Below are 13,150 nucleotides of genomic sequence, written 5' to 3' on the forward strand. Positions count from 1 at the left end.
AAAGAAGTGAGGTCAGCACGCTCTGAGACACAGAGGAGACCCGGGTCGCTGTCCTTAATTTAGTAGGTCAGGATCCACTTCCCCAGGGTGGCATAGATGCAAGAGGCTTATCAGCAGAGGACGCAGGCTCTGCCTTTGGGCTGCGGGCGGAGCTCTCCTTCGTGAAGTAGAGTGGGCCGCAGTACTAGGGCTTGAGCTGGTAAAAGGAGTGGAGGGCCGGGCAGGAGCAGCTGGGGCTCTAGGCGGGGTGCCGGGTCAGGGAGTCTGGAGCTTGGAGACGCCCAAGGCCACGGAAAGGGCCGCGCCGCGCCGCGCCGCCCCGCTTGGGGCCGCCAGGGGGCGCTGCGCTCCCGCGCAGGAGCCGACACACCGCCGGGGCGGGACTGCGGCGGGCGGGCGGGCGCGCGCGCGCACGCGCCGTGTGTCACGGGGCAGGGCGAGCGCGGCGAGGAGGTGCCGGCCTGGCGTCCTGGTTCCTCAGCCCCGCGCCGTCTCCCCTGCCCCGGCGCGACTCGGCCTCATGTACCGCGCGCTGTACGCGTTCCGCTCGGCGGAGCCCAACGCGCTGGCGTTCGCCGCGGGCGAGACCTTCCTGGTGCTGGAGCGCAGCAGCGCGCACTGGTGGCTGGCGGCGCGGGCGCGCAGCGGTGAGACCGGCTACGTGCCGCCCGCCTACCTGCGCCGCCTGCAGGTGAGTGTGCCCCTCCCCGGCCCTGCCTCCGCCGCCCCTGGACTGAGCTCCATCACCGCCCGGTCGGGGCCTCCAGCAGACGAGGACTTTGAGAACCTGACTGAGAGAGCCCGCTCCCCCCACAGAGGACCAGGCCCTTGACAGCCAACTCTTGAGGACTCCAGACGTAACTAAAGCCTAACAGTGGGACCGAGACCCCAGACCCAACATCTGAATCCCCAGCCGAATACAATTCAAGAGTCAGCCCCGAGATTCCAGTACACCAGATTCTGAGCAGTTCCCCAGGTCCCTGAGACCCCTGATTTAATTGGCCCCTCGCCTGGATCACCAGGATCCCAACACTCTTGCCTCCTCTTCCGCAGCTTCCACCCCTAAGACCCCCGGCAACCCTGGGCGCTTTCTGTTTCCCCAGCCATCTTCTACGTCTTCACCCTCCCATCCCACCCCCCGCACTTGGACCAGGTAGCGGTGGACACCCCCATCCCCTAAGTGACACCCCAAGCCCTGAGACCCCAATATCTTTTACTGTCCTGTACTCAGTCAGCCCCTAAGCTCTTCCAAAAACACCTTCGTCAATCTACGTTGAGCCTGGGTTCCCAGCTCCTGCTGACACTCCCTGGCACTTACTCTCCCTCCCCCCTTCCACAAGCCTCAGACCCTGACTTTTTGGACTTCCTTTCTTGGAAAGTGAGGGAACCTGAGCCCTCCTTGTCCCCAGCCTGGGGTGGGGGGCTACTCCGTTAACAAGGAAGTGGGACTTCCCCACGGCTTCCCCTGGTGTGGCCATGCCCCCCCTGTTTCCTTCCACTGGAAGTGCAGCCCCAATTCCTGTTTCCCCCAGAATAGCCCTGGTGTGGGGGTTGGGCTGCATTGTCTCCCGCTGGTCTATTCTGATCCCAGGGAGAAGGAGGGCCCAGAGCCTCCAGGCCTGCCCTGTGCCAGACACCCCCGCCCCATCCTAGTCTCTGGCCTGTAGGAAGCATCCCAAGCCGGCCCAGTTCAGGACAGAAATAACAGGATAAATTTGGAGATGTCATCTGTGGCCTTTACCCGAGGGGATGGGCCTGGGGCCCTGGACCCTTGGACTCCTGGCATCCAGGAGTGTCTGGGTGAGAGTGGGAGCCCCGGACACCAGGGCTGCTGGGTCTGGAAGCGAGCATATCAGAGCCAGTCTCTCTGGGTCTGGGGGCTTGTTTGAAGCCTCCAAGGAAAGTCCCCCACTTTCCCCCAGGGCCTGTGAGGCCCCTCCCCTACCTTGGCTTTTGGGGCTGGGTGTTTGGGGAGGGTAGAGAGGGTACCATCTTCTCTGTCTCTTGGTTTCTTGCTGCATATCTCCCTCCGTCTCAGTCTCCCTGGCTATCTCTGTGTCATTTTGACTCTCCCCTTGTGTGTGTCCACATCCTCCAACTCTCTCCCCTTCTCTGTCTCCAAATCTCAATTTCTTTCTGCGTTGTCTCCCTCTGCTTCTCTCTTTTCCTCTCTCTCTCTCTCCCTCCCTCTCTGTCTCTCCATCTTTCTTGCTTTCTGTGCATCATCTGCCGTTCTCTCTCTGTCCCCTTTTCTGTCTGCTATCTCCTGCACTCTGACACGCCCCCTGTTACCAAGGGGGGCTCTGCTGACCTCTGAGTCCATCTGTCTGTCCCCATCTGAGAAGCCTCTCCAACCCACTCTGGTGTGATCCCACCTTAGTTCTGAGGTCCCTGTGCCTGATGGACCATGGGTGCCAAGGGCAAGGGAGGGGTGGGAGTGACTGGTCCTGCAGTTGCCAGCCCCCTACTCCCCCCACCCTGTGCTAGCCAGGCTGAGGCGAGGAGACCCCTGAGTTGCTGTGGATGGTAACACAAAATCTGGGGCAGGGGCCAGGTTCTGTGCTTACGTCTGTCTTCTGCACAAACCCAGAACTGCTGTTTCCCAGCACAGCTCTGGAGGATTCCTTTCTCACAGCTAGAAGGGATGAGGGCTGGCAACATGGGTGTAGAGAGGAGATCCCTTTGGCCTGTCCTCAGCTACCAGGGCCTGCAGAGGACTGTCTGAGGACGGGGCTGTCCTGGAGTGTGGCCTTGGTTTTGTGATGGGTCAGCAAGATCCAGAGGGATTTGTTCAGAGCTCCAGACCCTAGAGGCTCCCTGCTTGGCATCTAAGCCTGGGATCTGAGCCAAGCCTGGCGATAGACTAAGTGTGCACTCCTGGCCTCAAACTGGGGGTCCGTGGGCTGTGTTTTTGCTTCAGAGCCCAGACTTTCAGAGATGACTTGGCCGAGAGACTTGCCATAGGTAAAATCCCGAGCGGGGGCCCGATATATAAAGCAGCAGCCTGAGCCCCTCCCTGTGGCCCAGCTTCCCGAGTGACGCAGTTTGAGAACCCCGATTGATATTCTAGTTCATCTTGCTATGTTGGCCTCTAGCATTCCAGGCTTTGAGAGCAGTTGTGGTCCTCTGTCTGCGCCAGGCTCCCTCCAGGGCTGGATCTGGCCTTCGTACCCTCACCTGGCCCCCAGGGCTAAGAGCCCACTCCTGCCCCCCCACAGGGCCTGGAGCAGGATGTCCTCCAAGCCATCGACAGGGCCATTGAGGCTGTGCACAACGCTGCCATGCGGGACGGTGGCAAATACAGCCTGGAGCAGCGCGGGATCCTCCAGTGAGTGTGTGTGTGTGTTGGGGGGGACCTCCCAGTGAGCCCCGGAAGACAGGGCCCTTCAGGGACTCTAGAGGGCAGGGTTGGGAGTGCAGAGGCGGGTGGGGCATGAGGGTGATGGGAGGTGGGGGCCCTGGGCTAGGGTGGGCAGTGTCCCTCAGGGAGCATGGGTGGACTTGGGGAGTTGTAAGGTGACTCCCCCAGTAACCTCCCTGTCCCTGCCTCAGGAAGCTGATCCACCACCGGAAAGAGACCCTGTCCCGCAGAGGCCTCTCCGCCCCCAGCCCTGCAGCTATGACCCCGTCCACCAGTGACCACCATCTGGACGCCGCCGCCGCCAGGCAGCCCAATGGCATGTGTCGAGCTGGGTTCGAGCGGCAGCACAGCCTGCCCAGTTCTGAGTATCTCGGGGCGGACGGAGGCCTCTACCAGGTACATGGTGAGAGCAGCCTGGGCAATGGACGTCGGGGTGGGGGGGGCGCTTAAGGCTTTGTCCGGAGGCTCCAAGCGTCCACCCCGGTCAGTGATGCCGCCTGGAGCCTTGGTCCTGCCCCTGCCGAGCTCAGGCCGCACCGCAGATGGCAGTCTGTGCCCTCAGATCCCACTTCTGTCCTCCCAGATTCCGCCACAGCCTCGCCGAGCAGCGCCCACCACGCCACCCCCGCCCGTGAAGCGCCGAGACCGCGACGCCCTGGTAGTCTCCGGGAGTGGTGAGAAGGCGGGGATGGGGAGTTGGGGGCACCCTGTGCTTAGAATGGTTGCTCTGCCTGTGTCAGAAAACTGGGGGCTCCAGGCTTGGGGGTGAAGACAGGGCACGTGTTGGGACGGCTGGGGGCTCTGGGGTTGGGGGGATAGGGGTCCCCAGGGGGCGGCCCCAGCACAGCATCCCCTCTCTGCCCACAGGCGGCCGCAACACCACGCCCTCCGGGGGCAGTTCTGTGTCCAGCGGCGGCTCCGTCAGCAGCACCTCCCTTGACACGCTCTATACCGGCTCCAGCTCATCTGAGCTGGGCCCCAGCTGCTCACCCACGCCCCCGCCTGTGCCCCGCCGAGGCGTGCTTACTGCTGTGTCCCAGGCCCAGCCCCTTCCCTGCAAGGTGCCAAACCCAGAGCCCCCTACGGAGGAGGAGGCGGCGGCGGCAGGAGCAGTGGAGACAGCCCCAGCCCCGGCCCCTGATGAGCTGGAGGACCTGGGGGCACTGAGCCTGGGGGCCACAGAGGAGAAGGCGGCGGCTGAGCCGGCCGTGCCCAGGACCATCGGCGCAGAGCTGATGGAGCTCGTGCGGAGGAACACCGGCCTGAGCCACGAGCTCTGCCGCGTGGCCATTGGTGTCGTGGTGGGCCACATCCAGGCCTCCGTGCCAGCCAGCTCGCCTGTCATGGAGCAGGTCCTCCTCTCGCTGGTGGAGGGCAAGGTGAGGGTGGGCCAGGGCCAGGGCCAGGGGCCGCCCCGCCACCCCTGCCCCTTCCCCGCCCGCACATGTATCCAGCCTTTACCTGACAGGTATTTGTTGAGCTTGAGCTCTCGGCTTCCTTGTGCTGGGTGTTGGGGACGCTTGGGGACAACCCGTGAAGGAGAAAGGGAGGAAGCCTCTGCAGGCAGAGGCTCAGCCTGGATGAGGGCCATAAGGCAGCACCCTGTGCTCAGCTCACAGGAGGGATTGGAACGAGGCCAGCATGGCTAGAACACCGCAAGGGAGGGAGGGAGGGAGCAAGAGGTGTGGTTGGAAGTGAGACCTCGGGCAGGGGACAGAGGAGACAGCTGTGGATGGCCAGAGGTTCTCGGGCTGCGGGGAAGGAATGGACGGAGGGCCTGAAAGAGGGCAGCGCCATGCTGGCCTTGGCGGTGGAGAGCACTGGGTGCTTCGAGAGCTATGATGGAGGCCTGAGTGCTGACCCGGGGCGGAGGGTGGGCATCGTGGGATGGGTGGCATCCTTTGCCAAGGTGGGGCCACTGATCAGGGAGCAGGTTTGGGGGCCAGATGGGCCGGAAGTGCCTTCTTCCTTGGGAGCTGCAGTTCCGGTTCGGGGTGTGGGGAGCAGGGAGGCCACGGGCTTGCCTGTGCGGGAGCAGTGGCCAGCAGGGTCAAGAGGAACACGGGAGGCGGGTTGACAGGCCTGTCCCACTTTGTGTAGAATCAGAAGGTAGATTCTGAGTCACTTGCAGGCAGTGAGAAGTCTGTGGCCTTCCTCCTCACGGAGGATGTTTTTCCAGGCCTGGGACAGGAAGCAAATTGTTGGAAAATTCCCCCCAGACGTGTCTCATGCAGACTTCTGTCTCAGGAGGTTATTAAGACTCAGGAGCCCGGAAATTCCTTGCAGTCAGTCCAGTGGTTAGGACTCTGTGCTCTCACTGCCAGGGGTTCAATCCCTGGTCAGGAAAATAAGATCCGATAAGCTGCTCGTTTATTGGGGGGGCGGGGGGCAGGGGGGGAAGACTTGGAGGCAGTGGAATTCCTTGAATTGGGTGTGTAGAACAGGGCTGGTGCCCTTGGGGGCCACATTGTTGAGGGATGGGCCGTGGGAAGTTGATGGGGAGCAGCGGGGAGGAGGGAAGACAACTGGGGGCTGGTCCCCTCACCAGTCCTGGGAGGACGCTGGCTCCAGGCAGCCCTTGTAGGTGAGGCCCGGGGCCCCTGGTCTGACACAGGCCGGGAGGGTTGAGCCCCAGGCCTCGCGGGCCTCCTGGAGATGGTGCGGGGCAGATGTGCTGAGCCCCGCCTTGCCTTCTGCCCACAGGACCTGAGCACCGCCCTGCCCTCAGGGCAGGTCTGCCATGACCAGCAGCGGCTGGAGGTGATCTTTGCAGACTTGGCCCGGCGGAAGGACGATGCCCAGCAGCGCAGCTGGGCCCTGTATGAGGACGAGGGCGTCATCCGCTGCTACCTGGAGGAGCTGCTGCACATTCTGGTGCGGGCTGGGGGCCCCCAGGGGTCCCCACCCCTCCCCCGTGCTCGGGAGTCTCCCCTACTGGTCCTCGGCACGTTCACGGGCGGCCACGCACACTGAGCGACCCCTTCACACCTCTTCCTCCCCGCCCGCAGACGGACGCAGACCCTGAAGTTTGCAAGAAAATGTGCAAGCGGAACGAATTCGAGTCTGTCCTGGCCTTGGTGGCCTACTACCAAATGGTGTGTATGTGAGAGCAGGTGGGGAGGGCACGGAGGGACCCGGGCGGAGGTGGGGCGTCGGGCACTGAGCGCACAGGGGTCGCCTGCCAGGAGCACCGGGTGTCGCTGCGGCTGCTGCTCCTCAAGTGCTTCGGCGCCATGTGCAGCCTGGACGCGGCCATCATCTCCACGCTCGTGTCGTCCGTGCTGCCCGTGGAGCTGGCGCGGGACATGCAGACAGACACGCAGGGTGAGCGAGCGAGGGGCAGCTCCCTGCCCCCTGGGGGGGTTTCCCGCCACCTGTAGGGGCTCTGACCGCCTGCTCTGCACCCCTGCAGACCATCAGAAACTCTGTTACTCCGCCCTCATCCTGGCCATGGTCTTCTCCATGGGCGAGGCAGTGCCCTACGCACACTACGGTAAGAAGGCAGGATGCGGCCCAGCTGACCTCAGGGAGCCCACGGCCAGCTGAGGGCTGGGGACCCCTGACCGGGGTCTCATAGAGCATCCCCAGGGCTCACGGGAACCCAGGGAGGCTGGGCGGGGTGGGCGGTGGGGCTGGGCTGCAGACCTCGGTGTGCCCCTCTGCCTAGAGCACCTGGGCACACCCTTCGCCCAGTTCCTGCTGAGCATCGTTGAGGACGGGCTGCCCTTGGACACCACGGAGCAGCTGCCGGATCTCTGTGTGAATCTACTTCTGGCTCTCAACCTGCACCTGCCAGGTGAGGGCGGGGCCTGCCTGGGTGGGGGGTGGTGGCTGCCTCGTGCTGCAAGGGTGGAGGAGGGCCCGCCAGGCTCAGCACCGCTGCCCTCGTGCACACCCGTGTCCTTCCTCAGTCCCAGACCAGAACATGATCATGGCCGCCCTGAGCAAACACGCCAACGTCAAGATCTTCTCCGAGAAGCTGCTGTTGCTCCTGAACCGAGGGGGTGAGCGCCCCGGCATCTGCGCGAGGCCACTTGGATGTCCTGTGACTGCCCCCCAGCCGTGATGCCCTTCACTCCCTGGAGTGACATTGCCCCTCCCCGGAGGACCGCCCTGACCCTTCTTCCCCACCTTCTAGATGACCCCGTGCGCATCTTCAAGCACGAGCCGCAGCCGCCGCACTCCATCCTCAAATTCCTGCAGGACGTGTTCGCCAGCCCCGCCACAGCCTCCATCTTCTACCACACGGACATGATGGCGCTCATTGACATCACCGTGCGACACATCGCGGACCTGTCGCCCGGAGACAAGGTGCCTGGACGCGGCCGCAGCGGGGTGGAAGCTGTCACACCTGGGAGGGGACCTGAGACTAGGGTGAGGGCCACCCCTGCAGCCAGTAAGTGGGGGAGGCCGCTTCAGCCAAGACAGGTGTGCCGAGATCCAAGGGAGCCCGCCGTGTGGTGAATCGGGGACGCACTGTCTGGAGACAGCAGGAGTGGCGGGAGGTGAGAACAGCAAGTGGAGTTTACACGAAGCCTTGGGGGCTGCGGCAGGTGGTCACCTTGTAGGGGAAGTGACCTGATCACCACCCTGAATGAAACGGAGGCTGAGAGCACAGCGGAAGCGGGAGGCCGGTTTGGAGGCGGCCGCCGCCCTCCGGGTGGCACAGGTGGCGTGGGAGGGGAGGTCAGGCCTGGGTGTGTTGGAGGTGGGTTGGCAGGACTCGCTGGTCGATTGGTCTGGACCAGCCTGGTGGAGGAAGTGCTGATCCTTCAGGTGGGGAACACCTTATGAACAGAGCTGTGCTTTGATGTGTCAAGAAGCCTGTGACAGTGCGGTCACCTCGGGTGTGGGATGCATGGGTCAGAGGGAAGCTTAGGCTTCAGTCGGGGCACACAGGAGACACTCAGGAGGAAAAACCAGGAGAGCAGGAGCCCAAAGACTTGTGTGTGAAAGAGGAGGGGATGAGCCGTTGCCACAGTGAGGAGCCTGAGTGAGACGAGGCCTGAAAAGGAGCCACAGGACTTGCCACACGGAGGTCAGGCGTGACTGACCAGCAGTGTCAGTGGAGTGGAGGGAAGAGATTCCAAGTGGGAAGTTGAAGAGAAGATTTGACGTTGGATGGGAGTGGAAAGAGGGGGAAGGTAGGAGCATTGAATGGAAACAACTCTCGTGTGTTTTTATGTGAACTGGAACTTGTTACTCAGTCAAATCCAATTCTTTGTGACTCCATGGACTATAGCACGCCACTAGGCATCCCTGTCCTTCACTATCTCCCAGAGGTTGCTTAGGCTCATGTCCATTGAGTTGGTGATGCTATCCAACCACCTCATCCTGTCACCCCCTTCTCCTCCTGCCCTCAATCTTTCTCAGTATCAAGGTCTTTTCCTTGAGTGAGTCAGTTCTTTGCATCAGGTGGCCAAAGGATTGGAGCTTCTGCTTCAGCATTAGTCCTTCCAATGAATATTCGGGACTGATTTCCTTTAGGATTGACTGGTTTGATCTCGTTACTGTCCGAGGGACTGTCAAGAGTCTTCTCCAACACCACAGTTCAAAAGCATCAATGCTTTGGCACTCAGCCTTCTTTATGGTTTTTCTTTATGGAAAAACCAGAGCTTTGACTCTATGGACCTTTGTTGGCAAAGTGATGTTTCTGCTTTTTAACCCACTGTCTAGGTTTGTCACAGCTTTGCTTCAAAAAAGCAAGAGTCATTTAATTTCATGACTTCCTCAGTGATTTTGGAGCTCAAGAAAATAAAATCTATCACTATTTCCACTTTTTCCCCTTCTATTTGCCATGAAGTGGTGGAACCAGATGCCATGATCTTAGTTTTTTGAATGCAGAGTTTTAAGTCAGCTTTTTCACTTTCCTCTTTCACCCTCATCAAGAGTCTCTTTAGTTCCTCTTCACTTTCTGCCATTAGAGTGATATCATCTGCATATCTGACATTGTTGATATTTCTCCTGGCAATCTTGATTCCAACTTGTGATTCATCCAGCCTGGCATTTTGCATGATGTGCCCTACATAGAAATTAAATAAACAGGGTGACAATATACAGTCTTGTCGCACTCCTTTCCCAATTTGAAACTAGTCTGTTGTTCCATGTCTGGTTCTGGCTATTGCTTCTTGACTCACATACAGGTTTCTCAAGAGACAGGTCAGGTGGTCTGATATTCCCATCTCTTTAAGAATTTTCCAGTTTGTGTGATCCACACAGTCTAAGACTTTAACATAGTCAATGAAGCAGAGGTAGATGTTTTTCCGGAATGCCCTTGCTTTCTTTACGATTCGTCGAATGTTGGCAATTTGATCTCTCATCCCTTTCTTTTCTAAACCCAGTTTGTACATATGGAAGTTCTCAGTTCATGTATTGCTGAAGCCTAGCTTGAGGGGTTTTGAGCATTACCTTGCTAGCGTGTGAAATGAGTGCAGTTGTGCAGTAGTTTGAACATTCTTTGGGATTGGAATGAAAACTGACCTTTTCCAGTCCTGTAGCCACTGCTTAGTTTTCCAAATTTGCTGACACATTGAGTGCAGCACCTTGAATCACCTTTTAGGATTTTAAATAGCTCGGTTGGAATACCATCACCTCCATCAACTTTGTTCATAGTAATGCTTCCTAAGTCTTTCTTGACTTCACACTCTAGGATATCTGGCTCTAGGTGAGTGAACACACCAGTCATGGCTATCCAGGTCATTAAGTTCTTTTTTTGTATAGTCCTGTGTATTCTTGCCACCTCTTCTTAATCTCTTTTGCTTCTGTTCTGTTTATGTGAAGGGGAGCAGAAAAAAGTGGGGGATCACTGGAGGGAGACATGGGATCAAGGGAAGGTTTTTTTGTAAGTTTATTTATGTATTTTATTTTTGGCTGTGCTAAGTCTTGGTTGCTGCACAGGCTTTCTGTAGTTGCAATGTGCAGTCTTCTCCTTGCAGTGGTTTCTTTTGTTGCAGAGCGTGGACTCTAGGCATGGGGGCTCAGTAGTTGCAATTCCTGGGCTCTAGAGCACAGGCTCAATAGTTGCGCTGCGTGGGCTTCGTTGCTCTGACGCATGTGGGATCTTCCTGGACCAGGGATCAAACCCGTGTCTCCAGCATTGGCAGGCAGATTCCCAACCACTAGACCACCACCTCCAAGAGAAAGTCTTTTAAAGGTGGGAGATGCTGGTGGATGTCTAAGCCAGAGGGACTGATCCAGCAAGCCGACTATGGAGAAGAGGCTGAGGTGTTGGGAGAATCAGCCACTGTGGGAGTCAAAAGTAGGTCAGGCGGCTGCTGAGAGTTCAGGCTCTCATAGAAGGATGGCCCTTGGCAGAAGCCGGGCAGTCCATTCAGTAGGGGACAGTAGTTGAGGTGAGGGTGCTGGGGGAAGACCAGGAGTTTCTGAAAGTGTGCTTGTTTTCTCCAGGAAGCACACGGCCAGCTGGTCAGGGACTTTAGATTTGGAAAATGCATAGAAGGTGGGCAGTGGTCCTTTAAGGAGCGGTAGACATGGTGGAGAAGAGTGGCAGCGGCCCTGGGCAGCGTGGTTTGTGATGGGGAATGGTGTTCAGGCTTGTGCACGGCTCCGTGATGGTCTGCTGCTTAGCTGTTCATACTAAAATTTGATGGGCAGGTGCTTTTTGGCCTGACCAAGGCTGGGAGTTAGCAGGGTGATACTGCCTAAGAAAGGTTTGGGTATTGACTCCTCTAAGCAGAGGCGGAGACTTGAGAGATGGTAAGGGGCAGATGGAGAAGTAGTCCTGGGGCCAGGTCAGCGGATCAGGGTCTAGTGAGGATAAGGAGCAGCTGGGGTGTCACACTGGAGGGGCTGTTAGAGCCGTTAAAGCCAGAGGTGCCGGGAGGGTGGGTTGGGAGGGAGGGTTGGAGGTGGATTCAGGGCAGGTAGAAGGTAAGACACCAGGTCTCAGGGATGGGTTGGGTTCGGGATGTGGGGAGAAGGGACTCAGAAAGAACACTTGTAGTTTTGACTCGAGCATTTGAACAGACAGCAGTGCTCTTTATTAAGATAACACAGGAAACGCCTTCAGCTTTGGGCAGATGGGGATGATCGTGAGTTTGATGGTAGACATAGGAGTTTGAGTTCTCTCTGAGATAAGCAGGGCATGACCAGTGGGCAGCTGAAAATTCTTACCTGCAGCTCCTGGAGAGTCTAGGAAAGAGGTCTGAGTGTAGATCACTGTTTGAAGCTGTGGGTGTGAGTGAGATCTCCCAGGGTGAGAGGAGAGAGGCAGAGGGCCTCCAACAGACAGACAGCGGCCCCACAAGGGCCCAGCATTAGAGATGGGTAAGGGCTCACCGCTTCCTCCTGCCGCCTTTCTGAGCCAGGACTTCCTGGGCCAGCCATGTTCTGGGACTGTGTGTGGACTGAGATGATTCACTTTTTTACTCACTCAGTGACTATTGAAGGCCAGCTCGGTGCCAGGTTACAGGCTAGGTGCTGGGGTGCAGCCCTGATCTTCAGTGGTGTCAGGCGGTCACGTCCATGTGGCCGCCAGAAGGCAGCAGTGGCCTGTCTGTCCCTGTCTGCTGGCAGTGGCACACGGCGCCTCCCTGGGATCCCTGAGCTTGCCTGCTCTCCCCACAGCTGCGCATGGAGTACCTCTCCCTGATGCATGCCGTGGTCCGCTCCACGCCCTACCTGCAGCACCGCCACCGGCTCCCTGACCTGCAGGCCACGCTGCGACGCATCCTGACTGAGGAGGAAGCCTCGCCCCAGTGCCAGATGGACCGCATGATCGTCCAGGAGATGTGCAAGGAGTTCCCGGTGTTGGGCGAGGCTCCCAGCTAGCACCTTCCTTTCCTCCCTTCCCTGCAGCCCTGGGCAGGGTGCAGGGGACTCAGAGGCTTGGCCCTGAGAATGTTTTGCACAGACAGTGTGAGGGGAGGTGATGGTAGAAGGGACCTAAACGGGGCCCCCCCCCACCTGACATAGAGCTAACGCCAGGGGCCAAGCACAGAATTGGGGACCACGCGCTGGGAGCTCTGCTGGGGCACGGGGAGCGTGTGAACTGAAGCCCCTCCACCTCCCGGTAGGCTGCCTCTTCAGCATGCCCCCACCCCCACCCTTACACACACACAGTCCTGCTGCTGCTCCAGGCTGGGCCTGAGCCCTCAGCCCCCGCGCCCGCCTGGTCTGTGTCCCGGGCTTCGGCACGCCGTGTCCCTGGGGTGAGGGGGGCATCGTCCGCCAGCTCTGTTCTTTGCCTTAGCTTCGCAGTGAGTGCCGTTCATGTGCTCTGCCCACCCCCAACCCCCGCCCCATGGGGGTGGTCGCTGCCCCTCACTCCGACCCCCAGAGGTCTTGGCCAAGCTGCTGCTTTGAGAGCAGAATCTTAGAGACAGGCTATCCCTCCTGGAGCCTCACAGAACGGGGTAGGGTGGCGGGGATGGCACTGATAAAAGCCAATAACAGGATCTATTTTCTCTGGAAAAACATAGACTGAGAAGCCATGTGTATTTTCCTATGTGCTGCAGCTCACCTTTGGAAATAAATCACAAGGCACCTGGAAACAAGCCTACCTGTATGATGCTGAGGGGTGGTGGGAGAGAGTGGGTAGGGGTGCGGGAACCTCAGGACCTCATCAGTAGCTTGCCCTGCCCTCTCCAACCTCCAGGTGGTCTGTCAGGACCTGAGGACCACCTGTCAGGTGGTCCCCGACAGGCCCCTCCATCGAGGTCCCTCGAGTTCCCTGGGTTCCCACTTCTCCTGGGCCACGGCCACAGCCACCAGGAGCCCCGTGGTCCATCTGCAGGTGACTTCCTTTCCAGACTTCACTTATATCTCTCT

General features: G+C 59.2%; 1 protein-coding gene across 1 annotated transcript; it reads left to right on the forward strand.

Annotated features, from left to right (window-relative positions):
* Positions 1-429: 429 nt before the first annotated feature.
* On the forward strand, positions 430-12,864 carry NCKIPSD (NCK interacting protein with SH3 domain). The gene is made up of 13 exons (XM_065935376.1): positions 430-691; positions 3,219-3,328; positions 3,553-3,757; positions 3,945-4,035; positions 4,229-4,740; positions 6,065-6,235; positions 6,370-6,456; positions 6,547-6,685; positions 6,774-6,854; positions 7,029-7,157; positions 7,273-7,365; positions 7,500-7,672; positions 11,948-12,864. Exons 1-13 carry the CDS (start codon positions 521-523, stop codon positions 12,149-12,151), a joined length of 2,166 nt encoding a protein of 721 aa, XP_065791448.1. The 5' UTR covers positions 430-520; the 3' UTR covers positions 12,152-12,864.
* Positions 12,865-13,150: the final 286 nt, after the last annotated feature.

This window comes from Muntiacus reevesi, chromosome 4 (assembly GCF_963930625.1).
Source record: "Muntiacus reevesi chromosome 4, mMunRee1.1, whole genome shotgun sequence".
Lineage (NCBI taxonomy): Eukaryota > Metazoa > Chordata > Mammalia > Artiodactyla > Cervidae > Muntiacus > Muntiacus reevesi.